Source organism: Saimiri boliviensis, chromosome X (genome assembly GCF_048565385.1).
Source record: "Saimiri boliviensis isolate mSaiBol1 chromosome X, mSaiBol1.pri, whole genome shotgun sequence".
NCBI lineage: Eukaryota > Metazoa > Chordata > Mammalia > Primates > Cebidae > Saimiri > Saimiri boliviensis.
In genome coordinates, this window is record NC_133470.1 from 18,573,496 (window position 1) to 18,594,583 (window position 21,088).

Genomic DNA, 21,088 nt, shown 5'->3' on the forward strand with positions numbered 1-21,088 from the left:
GGTCCAGGCCAGAGACTGAGTCATTAGATCCCATTCCCTCCCCAAGACCCCACAAATCCTGAGAGTCTATTTCTGCTTTTATGGTAAAGAAATACCATCTCTAGCTCCACCCTCATGCTCTATGAGAAAGGTATGGTACAGTTCAAGAAACACCCATCTGTTGGACAACGGGTTGTTAGAAGAAGGAGGAGGAGGGAAGGAGGGAAGAAAGAAAGGAAGGAGAAAGAGATAAAGAGAGAAGAAAGAGAAAGGAAAGAAAGAAAGAGAGAGGAAGGAAGGAAAGAAAGGAAGGAAAAAAAGAAGAAATACCCCTGGGGTCTTTGTATCTTTGTGGATATATCACTCCCTCCATCCTACAAAAAATACTAGTTGGCCATTTGTATATGTGGCTAATTATAAAGTAGGTGTTCACAAACCAAGCTGTATCAGTTCTCGTCTATTTTAGAATGCTGCAACCATTAGATTAGATACAAGGCAAGAGAGAGTAAAGTGCTTCCCCAGTCCCCTGAGACACTTGTGTGGAGGAAAGTACCAGTTGTACAAAGAAGAACCAGGGGCCATCTGTACCACAGGTGGAAAATGAAATGTGGGCCTCCAAATCAGCTGTTACATTAGTCAATTTACTGAAAAAAGTGGGTCAAACTACCTTCCGACTGATTGCCACAGTAGTGACAGTTTAAGAGGAACCACAGGAAACAAAGAAAAATCTAATTACAGATAAATGAAGGCATAGAAGGATTCCACCGCCATCTCTTCTACCTCCCCATGCCTTTTCCTTACAACATTCAAAAACAATAGGCCCAGGAGTGCTTCTTGAAAACTGGATAATTAAATCGTTTAGGGAATACCTCCTAGGCTATGCCATGTCCATTATATCATGCCTCTTCACTCACAGTGGCCCTCTGAGGAATGGAGGGGATCCTATTTTGCAGACACAGATTCTGAAATACTTGGCCAAAGTCCCAGATGGAGACCTCATGATCATGAGTGAATTAGATGGCAAGATGGCAAAGTTAACAGCACAAGAACTTGAGATTATGTAACCATAAAAGCAGTGTACAGCCAAGTCTTTTCAACTTGTACGTTCAAAATTTGTATTCATCAAGGGTGACTTAGTGGCTGAAATTGCAGCACTTGGTGATATCACTCAAATACTCTCTCCTCCATTCAAAAATTATCTTTCTACTGATAGGAGATTGGAACCACTAATTTTGGACCACATCAGGAATATTCACAGGAAAAAAGAAGGTTACAGGCAGGACAAAGTTTTATTAGGAACCTTTGAAATGGTAATAGATATTCTTCTGGGGCAAATACCAAAAATGTCCCTTGGTAGAGTTTAAAAGCCTTTTTACCTTTTAAAAAAGATGAAATACAGTTTGCTATGCCTTGTGGCTTTATTTGATTCCATTTTCCATGTCTTGTGCTAATAAAATGTTCCAAAACCTTCACTATCTTTTTTCAGAGTCAGACCTTCCAGGTTTTGCCAGAAAAGTCACAATTGGGTAAGAAATATAAACATCTGAGGAAGAAACTCTTCCCTGTTTATGGCATTCATTATTAATTTTAGCCTCCAATTTAGCAGACCAGGTACTTGAATTTGGAGGAGAAATAAAGAATTAGAGGAAAAAATACAGAAGTGGAGGCTTGATAGACTCCTTTGCAAAGTCCCCTTTTTAAAGAAAACATTTAGACATTGAATTTTTGTTTATTTGTTCTTTGATGCACCAAATAATTTAATGTGCTTACTTCCAGCACTCCCACTCATCAGAAGCTGTACCAAATATTAACACATCCTGCTTAGTTGAATAAAAGATCCCAAGTGAAAACGTTCCAATCTAGTGACTATTGCTAGGCCAAAAACATCTCAGAGGCTTTATCCTCCCTAACACACACACACACACACACACACACACACACACACACACACACACACACAATCAATCAGTTAATCAACAGACTGGAAGTTAAACTCAGTACCTTCAAGTAATGGTGCCAGGTACAGTACTTAAATTTGGCTGAAGGGAAGAGAGGAGGCAGTACGTTTCATGGCTGACTGAACAAGACAACTAAAGAAATATACATACTATATGTGATTCCTTGACATGCAGCCATTTGCCCCCTCCATTGTCCTGAAGAGCCAGCCCTTGCCTTGGCTCTACCCCCTCTGGTGAAGATTTTAGAAGGGAAAAACATAGCTCTGTTCTGCTAGCTGAGTTTTCCTCACCTCCTCCACTTCAGGAGTACATTCTTTTCTTCTGGGAGGTTGACCTGCTCCTGGCCGAAAGGCTCCCATTGGAATATTGATATTTGCCTAAAAGAGAAAACAGGGTAGATTTAACTCAAGAAAACTAAGAAATTGCAATGACATTCTGAGACAGTAATCATTGTGAAGAAAAAAGCATCTGAAAAGCATATCTTCAAAGCCTTTTATCTCAGGAAAATTGCTGTAATAAGAGCATAAAAATATGCAAAGGAAAATTTGACTTCCATTTATTACAGATTACATTTATTACAGATTTCATTTATTACACATCCTTAGGTCTGTGCAGTGATTTTACAGTTTCCTGTTGGATGGAAGAATTGAAAGACAGTTTGTTCTGGCTGTTGCCCTCCTGTGGTGCATATTATTTTTCTCTCTCAGGATAAAGAAGGAACACTTAATGATAGGAAAGGAGAAAGAGCCTCTGCATAAGTTATTCCACACCTTAGCCCTCCTTCCAGTCCCTTCAAATTTACCACGTGGGAGGGGAGATATTTACACATCCTGAGGTACCTCCTCCTTTCCATAATGTCCTTCACTTTATTGCCTTAGTCTCTGAAATTGACACTCTTCTGCCTTATTCCCAACATGTGCTTGTGTGGGTCAGTAAGGAGAAAAGAGGGTGCTTGAAGAGTCAAGGTCTCTTTGTATCACCATTCATTGATTCTTGTCCTTTATGATGATAACATACTAATCTCCGTCAGTGGTAAACATAAAATACCTTCATGACACCCTCTAAACATTAAATTAGGTAAGAATATATTGACACTGTAATTTGAACTTGGTGAGATAATATGTAAATTTGAATTTTGCCCATACTTATCTGATGTCAAAAGGTGAAAATATGTAATGCCAAAAATGTCTTCAACCAGTATTACTCCCATATGACAACCATTAAATACCATTTTAAAGTAGAATATAATATTTTTCCACTGAAGATAAAGTGTTGCCTTATGAGTAATTGGATATGTGGGCTTGAAAAGTTGAAATTTCATTTTGATGTTATGCATGTAAATGATGCCTGAACAAAGGAAGCAAAAGTTTTTTATCTTATGACATGGATTGTATGATTTTGGCACCACAGCAAAGGAAGTTATTAGGAAGTGTGGTACGTCCCATTTGGAACTGCCTGGTACAACCTCTGTTGCCAGGGGAACGATTAACCCCATTATACAGGAAGCATCCAGTGTCCATGTTCATGCAACATGGAGGGTCTGTGTTGTGCTCCCTTTAGGAGCAGGATATGACTTTTCCTACTCATGGGCAATAAAACTGCCTGACCTTACTAGAATAATGCTGATACCACAGAAGGAAACAGATCCAATGTATTTGTGGAAAATAACCAGAAAGGTACATCATTGTGGAGCCATTCCTAGTACCAACAAGCCAAGGAGTATTTTTAATCAGTATGTGCCACACATGTTAAAATATAAATGCAGCACAACTTTAGAGGAATGCATTTTAGAAACCTACGGCTGAGCTTTCTATGTTATTCTTATGTGTAATGGAAATACCAGGTGGCCTAGAGTGGGAGGAAGAGAGGGCATAAGAGAGGCAAAAGATTTGTCTTACGGTGGCAAATATGGAGCCATACTTCATGAATTCCAAGATGCATCTCTTTTAATATATCTGGTCAGAATATGTCTTACAACCAATAGTGTCCTACAATTTTAGTGGGCACATTTGCTTTAGTTTGGCAGGACATAAAATAATGATATTTTACAATTGATAATATCTTAGATTGGATGAAATATCATAGGGGCCTGAATAAAGAAGATCAAAACGATGTAAATAATACTCACAGAAGATAATCTATATTGGACCAATAGGCTATTCTCATCACTACAGTTTGAATGAAAAAGGGGAAAAATCAATATAGGGACTATTTGGGGAAAAGTTAACCAGTTAAAAGTTTAGTTAAATTGTCTCTACCCCAACCCATTTTTTAAGCATCTACAGGGGGCATCTTCCTAATGGTGAGCTCAAGTTATATTGTTTCTGAAAGACTGAATTGCTAAATTAACTTGTTTAATCAAGTATATATGCTCTGTAGTAGATTGTAGTTTTTAGAAAGGGGACATGTAAAGATCATCCAAAATAATATAATATTGTGAAGCACGTGTTATGGGATGACTACTTTTCCTGTTTGAAGATTACTTTTAGTGATGCGCCCCCATGTGGCCTCTTTTTTAATAACCTCTCTTTGAAAATTGCCTAGTGCTAGCAGTTGCTAGAAGTTCTCTGTACTTAAATAACAATTGCTCTGGGTCTCATTGTCCCCATTTGTAATACAAATGTTAGGCTGTGTCAATGATTTTTCAAACCTCTTAGCCAGAGAACACTTCCTTCCTTCAAGTGAAGTACTATAAGAATGTCTACAATGCAAAGCAGGCAGAGGTGGAGGGCTTACACACCTGCATCCTCACAATAAACTTTTGAGGTTAGTATTATCTTCATTTTATTGATTAAGAAATGTATCCTTAAAGAGGTTAATTCTCTCAAGGTCATACATACAGTTCCAGGAAAAGGGAAGATTCCAAACTGAAACTGCTGGACTTTAGAGACAGACCTTTTCACTCTATGAAACCCATCTAAAAAGAGCTCTTTTCACGTGGCCAAAAATAGCTCCAACCAGCTCTAAAATTCTCTAAAGCACCTCTGATATTGGAGACTTAGACTTTGAGAGTGGCCTTTGAAAAGGGGCACATAAAATGGATAATTTCATAATAGGTGCCAAAGAAAAGCCACATTGAAAAATGAGCCATTAACTCACCGACTTGACACTTTTTCTTCTTCAAAAGCATCACTCAAGAATTCAGGAACCTAAACGTTTTTTGTTTTTTGGTTTTTTTTGACAGCAGATATTGAGAGGAACCAAAGCAGCCTGAAAATATGTCGAGCGTTCAATCATAATGTGCACCAATAAGGGAGTATAAGAGGCATGCTTTGTCAACTGTGGCATGCATTATACTATTAACAAGACAATTACAGATGTTTCATTAGCATAATTGTAGGGCAGTAATCTCTGAGTGACAAATCATAGACTAAATTATAGCCATAAGAAAAATTCCTTACAAATTGAATTTGATAAAAACATGTAGACCTGTAGTCTCTGTTTTTATTCCATTGGCCAGAAAATTGGGTCATATTTTTGTCTCTTACTGACTTGCTCTGTGTTTAAACACAAATACTTTCTCAACAACTAATTTTTCTACCTACAAATCGAGTATGGTATTTGCTACTCAAAATAGGCTTAAAATACAGGCTAAACTTTTATGAAAGAATAAATAAAATGTTTAACATCAATGACCTAGAGTTGATATTAGGTTAGACTTCCTTCTCTCCATAGATTCTATATAAATGCACAGGAAGCAGTCTCTTGTTTTGTCCTTTTGTAATGCAGTCCTTTGTATTTCTTTTCCCTCCTTGAGGTTTATTCATTTTAGAGATTTAAAAATATGCCCCAATGCAGCAGACCTGGTGCATCACTTTCCCAAGCAATATATAATTTGTTACATCCTCCAAGTTGGGAATGGAAAAAAGTAGATCATCTTTTGCCAGAATAGGATACAGTTCCCTGACAGAAGACCTATCTGATGTGAAATTAATACTACACTTGATCTCACTAGGTGAAGGAAAGTAGAAAGAATTCCCTGAAAGTTAATTCCACTACTCCCTTAATTATTTGTATTGTTCTCTTTGCTTGGCTCTGGGCTTTGAGCCCAGAGGATTCTGGAAACATTGTTTCCTCTACAGCCCCTTCTGTGTCGCTTACAATGGAATGACATCTCCTTTCCCCAGTGGGTTGGATTCTGATAGCTGCCAGCCGGCTGGGTACTGACAATTCCTATTGAACTTTGCTTTCCACAGCCATTGTTCTCTTATCTCCCCCTCCCTTTTTGTCCCCACTCTGTCTCTCCTTTTCTGAACCCACTGTGAGTTTTCTGAACAGTTCAGACGCTTCTGGAGTTTCCTCCCATTGCATTATTTGTTTCGGATGACCCCCTACTGATTCGATCTTTACTTTTCAAAGGTCCCCAGCAGCTCCTGCCAGAATCTCTAGCCTCCCCCAAAGCATTCTTCTGTAGCACGGGCAGAGGAAATTCTACAGAGTTCCATTTTGCATTATTTCTTTCTGCTTTTTTCTATTCTCACAGTCTTAGTCGTTCTCTGAATGGAGCAGGATATGACATTTTGAGATTTATAGCATCTTTACAGAAGACTTCAGGAAGAGGTTTGCTTTTTCATAGTGGATTAGAAAACAAGATTCTTGTTTGATATATTAACATAAAATGAGAGACACACACATATGTACCAACTAAAATATAGTCAACTTATTTTAAAATTCTATATCACCACAATGCATAAGTGCTTAGGGATATTTGAAATGTGGAGTGGATTCAAAGCACAGGAAACTTTCCCACTCAACATAATTTTGAAAAACTTGTACTATGCTACTGTTCTTCACCCATGACGTTTCATATTGAAAATGTTTTTATTTTTGCTCTGTTTTCAATACTTCTTTGTTCTCTTCAATAATTTCCTGAATGACTCAACTGAAGTCTCATCATCCAGGAAAAAGCACATTTCAAGAATGTACTGTACAGCTATTAAGATAATGTGCACAATGGGTCGGAGGCAGGTTGTATTTCTGAAGTGCTTTTGGATGTCAACATCAAAAAACATGACATCTTTTTTGCCAGTATATGACTGCTTTGCCTCATGTCACAAAAATGGAGCTAGGAAGAGCAACAGTGATCCTTAGCTGGAAGTAATACTGAACCCACTGAGAGTAACACTCCTACATTCCACTTCTTGATATGCTTAAAAGAAACCAGCATTGGAAACCATAATCAATGTATTATAGTGGTTTATGTAAAAAAAATAATAATAACAATAGATCCATGACCAAAGAAAAGGCCTTGGCTCTACATTAAAACAAATGGCAAATGAAAGTTTATTTTTAATGTTTTAAATATAAACAAAATGTTGAAGGAAGACACATATCATCTTTATGATTTTTAGCTTTAATCAATCTATCAGATTAACTGAAGAACAATGGTGATAGGCTATTCCTCTATACCAATGATTGTCATATATTTTGAACCATTTTTAAACTGGAAATCCTACACGGGAAATATTTAGAGTCTCTAATGCCTATCTGTAAATATTTTCATCTTCCATGGAGACTGCTTTCTTCTTCCACATTATGCCCTAGATAATGGAGAGTGGAAGAACAATGACAACTATTGGGGAAGGGAAAGAAGTATTGACACATGGAACATCAACATATTCTCTTCTACACATCTCACTAATGATGCAAGATCCATATAATCTTTTTAAATGTATGATAAAGAAGTTAGATTTGGTTTCACAAATAGCTTAAGTTGATTTAGCCATGGCTGTTTGTATTTCAAGACCATGTTTGTCGTTGAGTCTCTTTACTTTGCACTTTTAACTCCAAGCCAACTAACTCTTAAGTTGACTTTAATCAGTGTAGACTATCAGCTTCTTCACTGAAATGCTGACAGTTTCTAAATGTCTACTGAGTTCTTTAAAAGGGAAGCAGTCACCCAGCATCCATAAAACAGTAATTGCCTCTCAAATAGCCTTGGTGCTTATGATTACCCTTGAGATGGTCCACACCCATTCCTCCAGCCTTACTCTCTTTGCCAAGGGTGGGGACAGTAGGTAAAGACAGCTTTGCAGAGTGGTTCCAAACACGGGCTTTGGGATCAGACTGAATAACTGCTTTTAGGGGTTGACTATCCTACTTAGAAACTGTATAATCATGGGTGAGTTACTTCACTTTTCCAAACCTAACATTATGATCCATGGAAATCCCACTGCACTGAGCCAGGTACATGATAAACCTTGAATAAACTGAAACTAGTATTGTCATCCTGATAATAAATCTTAGAAGTTATTCTCAAGAAGTTCACAGACTTACAAGCTGGACAGGGACTTAGAGGTCATTTAACTAAAGCCCCTCCCTTTGAATATCACAAGGATGGGGGAGGGTAAATTTATGTAAAATAGAGCTAAGACTGGGGCACAGGACTCTTTTATGGTCAGCCATGAAGCTCTCAGATCTCATGGGAGAGGACCCATGATAGATACTCGGCTTAATTTGATTAATGTTGGAGAGTAAGGACAAGTGACAACCCAGAGAAGATTGGCTCTGTGAACTGAGGCCCTGAGGAGGCCTATGGTGGTTCCCAAAGTGTGTGTGTTCAGGAGGAAGAAGGACAAGCAGGTGCTGCCAGTGGCCCGTGTCACTTGGTCTCATTAGAGAGTCACCAAACAGATCACTGATGGGATTAGATTTCCCCACCACCTGTCATGTCAAATTCTTTCATCTGGAGGGAGTGGACCCAAAATGCAGAGTGTGTTGATGTTACCTTGGTTGCAACTCAATTCCCACCAACAGTGGGGTTGTAAGAAGCAGCCTGAAGAGACTAGAACCAGAGTTGGCAAACTATAGCCCACAGGCCAAATCCAGTCCACTACCTGATTTTGTAAATAAACTTTCATTGGGACATGACTACATTCATTCATTTACGTAATGCCTATGGCTGCTTTTGTGGTATAACAGCAGAGCTGACTAGTGGGAACAGACCAAACAACTTGCAAAGCCTAAAATATTTATTATCTGATCCTTCATAGAAAAGGTTTACCAACCTCTGGCATAGAATTTTATCAGCTGCTTAAAGGACAAAGGTCTTCTCCAGGCTACGAAAGAATCAACTGATTCTTTCAGGATGTTTTTATGCCCCTAGCAGAGATTTAACTAATACTACTAAAGTGTAGGATTAGAATGCCTTTACAATTCAAAAGCCATCTCTTCTTAAGTGTGGATGTGAAAGACTAGTGTCTACCTCTTTTAAGGATGGTTCTAGTTCTGGTCTCCCTCTTATTCTGGTGCATAGAGGAGATAGAACCAGTTGAAGAGAAAGCCAAGGCCATTCCATGCATTACTTGGATAGTTAGAAGGCACATCTCTTAAGGAATTTGTATACTATAAACCAGGCACTTACCATAGATTATTTTGTCTATTCATTATAACAACCCTATTAAATAGTATGATTGTCCCCATTTTACAGAAAGGTGGACTAAAGGTGAACTAGCATTGCAGAGATTTGTAACTGCTTGACTCCATGTTGTCTAACACACATAGATGCCAGTAATTCAACTCCTGAAATGCCTAATTGTTAGAACTATGCTCAAAAGCAACTTAAATTCACCCAAGCCAAACTAGAAATCTAAGTCATTGTTTCTAGAAGTTCACACTGCAAAACACTATCTTGTAAAATAGTCACTGAAAAGGTCCAATATGTTTAGAAAACATTGTATATGTCTCTGCCTTCTTGGAAATAACATGATGCTATTAGGAAGTTGTGGACTCAGAAAATTTTTCAAACATTACACCATATTAACCTGTAATCTAATTAACAATATCCCATAAAACTAGTATTCCAAAAAACATACTTTGGGAGCTTTTGAAGTAGATGATGACAGTGGTGAATGATGATAATAGCTAATATTTATTAAGTAATTATAGTTAGCCAGGCACTGACCTGAGTATTGACATGTAATAAATTCATTTAGCCTTCATAGTAATCCCATGAGATAAAGACTGTTACTAATTCCTCTCTTGATAGATGAGTAAACTGAGGCACAAAGAGGCTAAATAACTTTCCCAAAGTTATGCAGCTACTAAGTACTGGAGACCTTGAGTGCTTCAAACACAGGAATCAGGCATTAATTTATCTTTGTGTATACCCTGCACTTAGGACAGTGCCCGGCACATATTATGCACTCAGGAAATGACAAATGAACTGAATTGGAGATAAAATCCTAGTAAAAAAAATAAGTGACTAGAGAGTATGAGTAGACCATTTCAGAGCTTTCAAGAATATTTACACAATGAGGAGAGCTCCTTATTAATCAGAGCTTCTATTTGTTCCAGACAAGACTAACCTAATGTCCCTACTATAAATCATTTTGTATGGTGTAATCATGTTTGTATTTTATTTAATGTACCCTAATTAAGGTTAATGCAAAGATAATAGGAAAATATCAGATAGTGCTGATCCTATTTAGCCACAAAAAATAATATTTCATTTGAAGGTGCATTACATTGGGCCTTTCCTGTGGCATAAAATACATTGAAAGAGGCAATACCACATCTATAAGGAACCGCCGTATTGCCTTTGTTGGCAAAATGGATGGATTTTTTTTGTAATGCGGTACAGTAACAGCTACTGAAAATAGTCAATTGCAGCTTTAAAATGTTGCAAATCTAAAAATATATCAAGATCAAAATTAGTAAATAAAATACTAGAGAATTTTCAATGTAGCTTTGAGGGAGGCCAGGGACCAATGAGGAAGAAAAACCAACACACTTTCGGTTTTAAAAGGAGTAGGAAAAAAGGCAGCCCAAAAGAAGACTGTTTTTGTGTCCTGCAAAATAAAAAGGAATTTTTCTGTTTAGCACTTCCAGAGGTTCAAATGCAGTGATTAAATGATATTACTTCTCACAACTTTAACACAGAGCATTCCTGAATGATAATAATTCTAATAATGGTTGATGCTCAATGTGTGTGCTTACTATGCTGTTTTAAGCATTTTATACATGTAGCCCTGGGAAGTGAATACTATTCTTTTATCTCCACTTTAAAGATGTGGAAATGGAGGCACAGAGAGGTCAAGTAGGGAGAGTAATCTTCCCATAATCCTACACCAGTACAGGGTGGGTGAAGGACCCCTGTAACATGGTTTCAGACCCCATGCTACTAACTGCTTGTAAGCTGGGTAAAAGAGAAGATTCAAAGGCTCAAGGATGCCCACAGGTCTGGGATACAAAATATAATTCCACTATCACTGTCAGGGAAGTCAGAGACTCACTAGACTCACTAGGTGGACACCAGAGGGCTGGATGTGACAATGCAGAGTGGAAACCTTGCCAAATGCATAGGCCCTTCCTCAGTGATTTGTTTAATGACACATTTCCAGAGGTCACTCTACGTCCTGCCACTTAAGAACCCCTTCGATTTAAGAATCTGTATTAGTCATGACAGGTAAAGATCTGTCCCTCCACCCACCTCCACCAGCGGTGTGTGCTAGGATTTCTAAACCCTTTGATGACGTGTTTACAACCTGTCCATAAGCACACGCCTCCACAATACAGTCAACCATTTATGATTGAGTTTCTGTTGTGATGGTGCATCAGGCCTAAAATATTCAGGAACTGTCACATGACCTGCTGTATTCAGAAAAGTCCAAGAAAAAAATTTCTTTGGAGAAAGCACAGACGGGCTCCATGTTGATGGAAAGATGGAATTTTACAATAAAGCATTGTGCCCAGAGTTTCAGGGTGGAAGACATTTGAGAGTCAAATACAGAGCCCTTAAGAGAAATAACAACTTAAGTATTGAGTAAAAACAAATACTGGAAGTTATTTTCATAATTGTATTTTTGTTTCCAAATGCCTGCTTCCTCTTTCCCTTTTTGTGGCTGACACTTAAGTCAGTTTAAACAACCGAGGAATTTATTTGCTGAGAGGGCATGAGGAGAAGTAATAACATATGAATTTTAAAAGATAAATACCCAAGCCCTGGGAAGAATACTTAACTACAAAAGGATATTATTTCAAGAAAGATGTATTTCAAACAGATGAGTCAACAAACTGTGACTCATCTGTTTGTGCACATATCAACGGGAAATTAAAAATAAAATCAAATATATCCTCTATCAATGAACACATCAAAAACATATCAAAAAACATACATACTACATTTTTGTAGAAGATAATTTAATTCTCATTTCTAGACTTTGCTTGTCTTATAATTCAGAACAATTAAACAAAAATAGCTTGCTTCTCCTGTCTCAGTTGAACCTAACTAGTTTTATATCCTTTCTCAATTGTGCCTTACAAATCTTATGAAGAACTTTCTTTCCTTCTTGAAGTTCATCATCAGCTAGGGGTGAACAATCACCAGAAATATGACTTACTAAGCAATCAGGCATGAAGTTGCAGAACTGATGTTAAAGTACAGATATACCTACTTACCTGGATGGCTCTAACATTGGAAACTGGCTGTTTCGACATATTCATGTAGTCTTATCCCTAAAAAAAACAAATAAGAAACTGTTAGAGGTGGCAGCATTCAGATTCTCAGTCTTGATAAATTAGAATTTAACTCATGATTCAACTGGGCAGTCACCCCTTTCACTAGCCATATATTCTTTCAGTCTCAGTTTCCAAAGTTACTAAGAGACTCTCCTTCCTAATGCCTTGGGTGAGGGAACACTAGAGCGCCAGGATAAATCATTCAGGAGGAGTAATGATGAGATGCCTTGCCCCTGATGCTAATGATATACAATCAGAAACTTGAAAGCTGCTATCATCTCCTTCCCTGCCCTCCTGACCTTCTGCCAAGAGCAGCAAAGCAAAGAGGTTGTGGGAATAAAACACCTTTGTTTGGGGCCTCTGAAGTTCTTGGCTTGAAACTGAACTTTTGATCTGAATTCATCATTGCCAGGGATGCTAGAGTCCATTGGGAGTGCCTCTTCTTTGTTGAACACCCAAAAAGAAATGTCCTGTACCACTTCCTTAACTGCTGCAATACTCTCTACTTGCTGTGCATGTGTCTGTTCTGCCCAGCGACCTGGGAGATGCTCTGAGGATGTAGGTGCCATCTCCTGTTCTGTGTGCCCTTACCCTATGCTTTGGACAAGATGCCTCATACAGAGCCCAGGCTCTGTAAAAACAGGCAGATAGCAAGCCTCACCTGTATACTTTTCTTTCAAAGAGGCAAGGAACGCTTACACGTGAGCATGTCAAATCTTCAAGATGTAGAAGTTCTTTCTTCCCAAAGGACTTTTGCTTTCTTTAAGCATGTGAGACCTGACTTAGAGCACAGTGACTACAGCACATTAGGATATGCGGGATGCAATTTACTGAGGAAAGGGGAGAAGGGAATGGCCCAGCTCTGGCCTATTTTTGTGGCCTGATCTATTAAATGTCAGCAGGACCCATTGAAAAATTAAAAATTCATTGAATTCAAAACATGCTGTGGTTTAAACCCAAACTATAAAACAGGCTGATTGAAGTCTCTCTATTGACTGGTATAAGTGATGTGTTCACTGGTGAGCGAAAGAATGCAGACAGCAGTGTTGGCATTTGCCACACATCTTGTGTAACCTGGGCAATGTCACTCAATATTTCTAAGCCCATTTCCTCTTCTTTAAATTTTACCTGCTTCACAGGTTGTGGTAAGAATCCATATGACATACATGCTCCTGAAAAGGCCTTATGAATTGTAAAGCATGATGCAAATATTTATTGTTTATTACCATCGTCCATAGCTAATGACCTTGGAGTGCTGTACTCATCTGCAGCTTTCAGTACAGAGTAATTATTGATATAGGTATGTTCCCCAACACCTGTCAAGATAAAAGATCTGAAAAGAACTCTTAAAAAAAAAAAGGTTTTTGAAATCTCCAAAGTCTTAGGCTCTATTACGTGAAGTTAAAATAATTGCATATTTTTTAAAAACCTCTATACTCAGTGTATCCAAATATATAGTTTTTGGAGCCACATACATGAAAACAATAGGACTCTTTTTTAAAAAGTTTCACCTGAATATCTTTGTAATATATAGATTTAGCCTCCATGCATAAGAGTCTAGGTAGAACTATTTTTAATATGGTTACAAAATTAAAAAACAGTAACAAATAGAACAGTCAAGGATACATTTTCCTCTATGATACATTTCAAATAGATTGCTCTGTTTCCTGCAGTGTCATAAAGAAATGAAGGATTTTTAACTTGTGGATCTAGGACACACAGCTTAATTCCAAAAAGAAAAGCTTGGTGGCTTAATTTTTAATGTTTTTATTCCTCAAAAGCTGTTACAAGTCATGCAAAGCAATAATTTTCATAGAACTTTAAGTATCTCATCATATGGTATTCTGTGTGTGTGTACAACTAAAGTTTAATATCACTTGAGAACTTGTAAAAAAGTTATTGTACATCAATTTGAAACAGGGATTAGAAAATTTATGTTATGACAATAGCAGGTTGAAATGATTTTTTTAAATTGGTCAATGAATGATTATACTGTACTTTTTTAAAACCAATTTTATTTTTTCAATGGACTGATTAACTTACTACTGGATTGCCATCTTTGTGTGAACCTCTGAGCCTCAGGGATAGATAGGCCTTGTCTCCTGTACAGTTTTGGTATATTTTAATTTGCATACAAATTTCTTCTTAACATACATGTCAATCTTTGAAAGAGTCATCTATAGAAAGCTGGTCAGATCCCAACTCTCATTCCTCACAAACAGTCTGAATAACATTTGTGTAAATCAGTTCAGCAGCAGTTCCTGCTGTCCTCATTATTTTCAGAGAAATCAGGGCAAAGCATACTGATGAATAAAAATAGACAGTGTTCCCTGTTTCCCTGGTCCTGCAATCACCTCCATCAGGGATGTAGAGTGCAGAACGCACCTTCCTTCTTCATCTGCATGCTTCGTCCTGGGACCAAAAAAAACCACTATGCCTTAAATACACACTCCGACCGGAGCCACTGCTTTTCATCCAAAGAGGTACTCTTTGCAGCACTTGATTACTATGTCTCCTGGTTCTGGCTAAAGGTTTGAAACATGGAAAGTTTGACAAGGCATATATTGACTTTTACAAAGCCTAGAGCATAATGAAAATGCTTGCCAGCTGAGCACCACTGAGTTTTCCTGGCAGTTCTGCAAGTCAGTGGGGACCATTAATGGTCTGTATGCTGAGTCACCTGTGATCTATCCCCGCTTATTTTTGATTGGGCAGCACTTAATACCTGACTTCTAAATAGAACTCTTTGACTTACTAAAAATTTGTCAACAGTAATATCACCTGTTTAATAAGGAGGGATTCAGAGGAAAATGAATCAATATTCAGAGATAAAAAGCTTTGTTTGTTCTTTTTAAAGGTGGAATAAGTGGATAAAGCTCCATCTCAAAGGGAATTATCTTCTGTCCTGTAGCTAAAAATAATTCCTGAGAAGGGTGTAGAAAGATGTTCAGCTGTTTGAACTGACTAACTCCTTATTCACTCTGCTTTAAATATGCTGAGAGGAAAGAGGTACTCTTAGCGTTCTCATGCTTCAGAACCTGGTGCCCACATAGAAAGGGACAGTAAGTGCTGCCCTCTACCCTGCTACATATGGGAATACTATGACCAAAGGGAAGATTTTAAAAGATGGTTCTATCACTGATAGAATTTCTCGTTGGGACCAAGCCTGTTGCTTAGGAAAAGGAGAAAAGCATTTTAAATTTGTCCTGTATAAAAACTCTGGCAATAATTTGCATTTTGGTAAGTCAAAGAACTAGCATTATAGCTTTTTTCTGGCCCAAATTCTGATGATTTCTCAGCTTAGAGCTTGAGTCAATCTGTAGCTGACCAACTGTAATCTTGGCCAGCACAGCTTCAAGGTCACAGTTACCATATCTAGACTGTGGACATTTTATTGTTCTCACTATTGATGAAAACCGCCTTTCAGTTTTTGCCTAGCTCAATACTCTTTCAGCACCCTCACCCCTCACAATTTATAAACAGAATCAGCAATACTACCTGAAAAATGAATTTACAAAGAAGCTACACCCACTGGTTACAAACCTACAAAGTTATAAGTAGTCACTTCAAGTTAGGTATCAAGGAAATTTCCTTTAGAAAACCCAGCTACCAGAGCTGGGTCCTTCTGCTTACCTGCGTTATGTACTTGTTTACTGCCTAAGGAAAAGTCCCAGGCAGCCAGGTGCAAGAAAACAAAGCTCCTTGGAAGATGGAAGGGGCGCCTGGTGTCCTCTGAGCTGCGATCTCAATTCCGATGCTTTTCATGTGGCTGAAATAGCTCTAGTGCTCTGTGCCTCTCCCGGTATTGAGAGCTGCTCCTGGCTCGGGGCTGGAGGGGAACTTAAACCGTTAAGGCTAAGTGTTAAAGAGAATTCCTGTCATAGCTCACAGTTGTTCTTCCTAAATATAGAGTTTGATACAAGCCATACGCTGGCTGCCTCCAAAAGGCTTGACCGTGCGGAAAGCAGGGCTCAAATGTCAGCTGGGAGGTGGTTATGGTATCTTTCTTGCCCTCCTAATCTTCCAGAAGATGCTGGCTGCATTTTTCTTACATATTCTGAGGGGGTATAACAAAGCTTGAAAGGTAGGAAAAGTATATCTTTAGCTTTATTACTTGGATGCTGGAAGATGAGCTTTCAATAAAAATTAGGGGGTGTCATCATGGTACCATGCCTCTCAGCAGGGGTACTGACATTAAACAGGATTTGAATCCTAGCTTGGTCACTTGGGAGCTGTTAAAGTTATTTAACAATCAGTACTCAACAAATAGTAATCAAATAATGATAATTATCCTATTAAGTTGAACTATATGACATTGCACTTTTTGTAGGTTAAAAATGATCCAAGATCAACAGGCTGGTGAGGTTCCAGGGCCAGAGCCCTGCCCACTCTGCTCTACTGCCTCTACTGGTGACAAAGATTTTGACCCTAGAGCACATGAGACAATAGAGGAAGAAATGTCTATTTTAAATATGCCAAGGACCGGAAGCAGGTACAAGGCAAAACATTTTTTAAACAGAAAACGTCCAAATTCTAAGATACATGCTCACTATTTTTAAGACTACTTTTAATTTTTTTAAATTCTCCAGTCTCCGAAATTACCTTTACATAGAACTTTACTTCAGCAGAAGTATTAAACGGAATGGAGAGACTTAAAATCCATCCACTGTGGAAGTAATCTCCATGTCTGAGTTCTTAACAGCATGGTCAAGCCACTGAACTATATTACCAGCAACTATCTCTTGCCAGTCTTCTTGTTACATGAGTAAAAGAAGTTCCCATTTGTAGAGGCCCTAGACATCAGGCTTCTGTTCCTTATAGCTGAATTCATTACAGATGGAAGTAGTTGACTTTATTCAGAACTGTAAAAGGAAAAACAAGTTTCTGGGAGTTTAGGGGGTCAGCAGATAATTGTGGTTCATTTTAGATTGGGGTTCACCATTAAGTTCTGTTTATGTGCTGTTCAAAAAAATTGTATATTTAAAAATCAGTTTAGACATCATGCTTTGAGATCACATGTTACCAAAAGTGAGTTATTCATACACTGGAGAAGAGAATACAGTGAACACATTAATATTTCTCCAGGTGTTAGGCTACTCCTTTGTGTTCAGAGCTCTTCCCCAGACGAAAGATGGCATCACTCCATGGACCAACAATGAGCCATTTTTGACCACTTGTTCTGAAGTTAGCCCATACATTTTGCCACAGCCCTTTTGCCCCAATGGCCCCTTAGTGGCTACTGATGGCGTATATGTTGGGGAAACTGCTCCCGGAAGAAATGTCTCGTACACAGGCTGGCTCAATATGAGTGTGGCTGCCTCTTTGGGAAAAACTAAGGTGAGCTGCATAACCAGGGCTCTCTTGGTCATAAGTGACAGTAACCCAAAGGGAACTAGTTTAAGAAAGGAAGGGTGTGGCAGACAGTCAATGCCTTTCTCAGTATCACTTCTGCCCACCTGAGTAATGTAGCTGTAGGCAGTTTCCAGTATACTGTCAGCTTCACACCTCTCTCTTTTTCTCTACACTGGGGCTCTCCACATCATCCAGAAGCAGGAGACATAAACCATAAGTGCCAGGAAACAACACCCCTAGGGATAAGCCTCAACCAATGAGAATGAAAGTTGAGTGATAGATGTCCCCACCTCCTCATCCTGTGGTTGGATGATTCTGAGGTGTGATCTACAGTTTCCCAGAGATCCCCAGCAGGACTGAGCCCCAGCTGCTCACCATGAGGATCTGCTCATTAATATACCCTTATTGGCTTTCTCTTTTCCCTTTCTCACTTCCCCTACTCCCTAGATTGCATTCTCTGGGATCATCCCCAAAGTGGATCACCAGCAACCAAGTCCTTGTCTCAGCATCTGGAGTGGAGGCAACCCAAACTAAGACAAAGGAGTTCATTAGGAAGCTTTCCTGTAGCAAGGGGAAGGGCAGGGGTGCAAGTGAATCTCATCAATAACCAGAACCAAGAACTCTGACCTCACTAGAGAGCGATAAATCTGTTTCTGCAACTCCAATTTTAAAGAACTCAAGGCTCTTTTTGCCCCAGCGTGAGTCAATACCCCACTCCAGGTTAGTGTCAAGGTTATCTAACAGAGGAGACCATTGGGGTACATACTTGTGCATTAGGTCCTTCCCAGAAAGGGGAATAGTTGTGAGCTGAGCATCTCTCCTAATTGGGTCTCCAAGAGACACCAAGAAACCAATTGCTTTTCCTCGACTTCTTGCAATAGCCTGAACTTTCTACTCCTATTGTCAGGTTATTGGTTTAAGACTCCATACATATGTAAAAAACATACATGCTGGCTCGGCGCAGTGGTTCCCGCCTGTAATCCCAGCACTTTGGGAGGCCAAAGCAGGCAGATCACTTGAGGTCAGGAGTTCGAGACCAGCCAGGCTAACATGGTAAAACCCCATCTCTACTAAAAAAAAAAAAAAAAAAAAAATAGCCAAGTATGGTGGCATGCACCTGTAATCCCAGCTACTTGGGAGGCTAAGGCAGGAGAATCACTTGAACCTGGGAGGTAGAGGTCACAGTGAGCTGAGATCGCACCACCACTGCACTCCAGCCTGGGCAACAGAGTGAGACTACATCTCAAAACACACACACACACACACCGGCATGTGCACACACGTTGTTTGACAAGGGTAACAGAGGAAGTCTCTGACACACAACAACACATACCAGGTTGGTGAGTGACACTTAACTAGGCCTGAAGGAATGGGGCACAAGATGAGTCCATTTCTTTTTGAGAGAATTGAGATAGGAGAAGTTGGAAAAACATAGCCTTAAAATATGGTAAATGGAAAGCTGTAAGGTACTGGACCTCAAGTGGGTAGCTTGAGTCCTTTGGGCCTTTGGGCATATTTCAGTGGAGATCACAAAGAGGGGTATGGTTGGAGGGGGTCGTTGACAAAATCAAAATTCACTTAAGTCATTCCTACCTGCATGCCTTCACCCCTCCTCCACTATGGTCAAAGAGCAGTAGGATATCTAACAACATCTTACATCTATACAACCCTTGCTCAGTTGCAAAGTGCTTTCATTTGTATTATTTTATTTAGTCTTCCCAACAGCCCTTTGGGTTCAGTGGCATTCTTCCAATTGTATAGATCAGTAAGCCAAGGCTCAGACTGTTATTGCAGAGCTAGTTATCCCCAGCTTTTGACTCTCAAAGTTAGTGCTCTTTCCTATTATACCACAGTGCCCTCAAGGAACCACACTAACCTGTATGCCCCACATAAGCACATACAAGTATGGTAACAGGATGCATCTGCTTACAAGTAACAGAAAACCTAATTAGCAGTGGCTCAATCAACAGTCATTTAATCATCTCACAAATCTAGGAACTTAAAGGAAGATAGTTATGAGCTGGTTCAGAAATTCTATGAAGTCAAAAACTCTTAGGCTCTTCGCAGTTCCTCTTTGGGAAGGATAATTTACTCTGCCACTCTCAACAAGTCAACTTTTCATCCTCATGCTTCTTACTTTATGTTCCCAAGATGGCTGCCTCATCTCCAAGTATCAGGACATTTTACAAGCAACCAAACAAGAAGAAATAGCAGTGACAGTGGGAAAAGGGGCTTTTCTTCTCAAGAAGGAAACTTTCCCAGAAGCCCCAAGCTAACTTCCCCTTACATCTCTTTGGCTGGAACTGGGTCTTATGGCTGCAAAGGAGGCTAAGAAAAGAAATAAATGTCAGCAGTTGAATGGAATAGAAATGATTAGCTAAGAACAAATGTCCCATATACAATTGGGATGCTTTTAATGAAGAAAAAAGGAAACAGCAGTGACACAAAACATTCACACACATACAGAGCTTTAATGGAAAATGTGCTTTCACACATATAATCTCATTTAATTCTCATGACCTTATGAAGCAGGTGTTGTTTGTTTATCTCTATTTTATAAATGATAAAATATGGTAGAAAAGGTCAAGTCCCATACCTCAGAAGTGGCTGAGTCAAAACTCTAATATAGGTCAGCAGCCTCCAGATTCCAGGTGTTTCCCCTATTCCTCCATGTACAAATCAACAGGAGGAGCCAGGCTGCTCATACTGTGAATGCCCTCATGGCATGTGCCCTAAATGACAGGCTTATTTTGGGTTCCTCTTTGCTTGGTTCTACTTGATCCTAGGCCTGCCCACAATTTGGGCAAAGAATAAAATAAACCTTATTATGGGATTTTGTAAGTGAATTAATAGATAATTATTTGTACCATTATGTATAAACATGAAAACACCAAAAAAAATTATAGGCTGACAAAGAGAAGAAAAAATAACAAATAAAGAATGATTAGCTAGAAAGAAAGAATTCTTAAAAAGAAACTAGCTGTACCTAATGAAAAAACTTTTCCCATAATATTTACTTCTACATTTAATTTTAATTTTTAACAGCATGATTGTGATCAAATCAATGTCTGCTTTTAATCCAGGAGAGCAGGTGACAAGTTTTGTCCTCTGAAATGGATGCTGTGATGACATCTCTCCTTCCCCAGCAGATGCCAGCACCTTTCAAAAGTGCAAGGTAGGAAAAAAAATTGTTGTCATTATCTTTAAAGAAACTGATCCTCTTATGCATTGACAATGGAAGTGTATACTCATACAACTACTTCAGAGGATAATTTCTCAATATTTTATGAAGCTAAAACTGTGCATATCTTTTGATCAGTTTCATGATTTGACCAATATTT

At 38.8% G+C, this 21,088-nt stretch overlaps 1 protein-coding gene across 3 annotated transcripts in view; it reads right to left on the reverse strand.

The window, feature by feature from the left end:
- SMPX (small muscle protein X-linked) overlaps window positions 1-16,251 on the reverse strand; it is a 52,685-nt gene extending 36,434 nt beyond the window's left edge. Inside the window, exons 1-3 of one of the 3 annotated variants that reach the window (XR_012515794.1) lie at window positions 16,029-16,246; window positions 12,336-12,392; window positions 2,228-2,314 (exon numbers count right to left, since the gene is read on the reverse strand). Coding sequence is in view for 2 of the 3 variants with exons in the window: in XM_003924101.4 (XP_003924150.1) it covers window positions 2,228-2,314; window positions 12,336-12,380 (132 nt within the window). In the remaining variant the exon portion in view is untranslated. Of the gene's footprint in view, window positions 1-2,227; window positions 2,315-12,335; window positions 12,393-16,028 lie in introns of all 3 variants that reach the window. The other 2 variants (XM_003924101.4, XM_074392322.1) reach the window with 2 other exon arrangements.
- Between the last annotated feature and the right edge of the window lie 4,837 nt (window positions 16,252-21,088).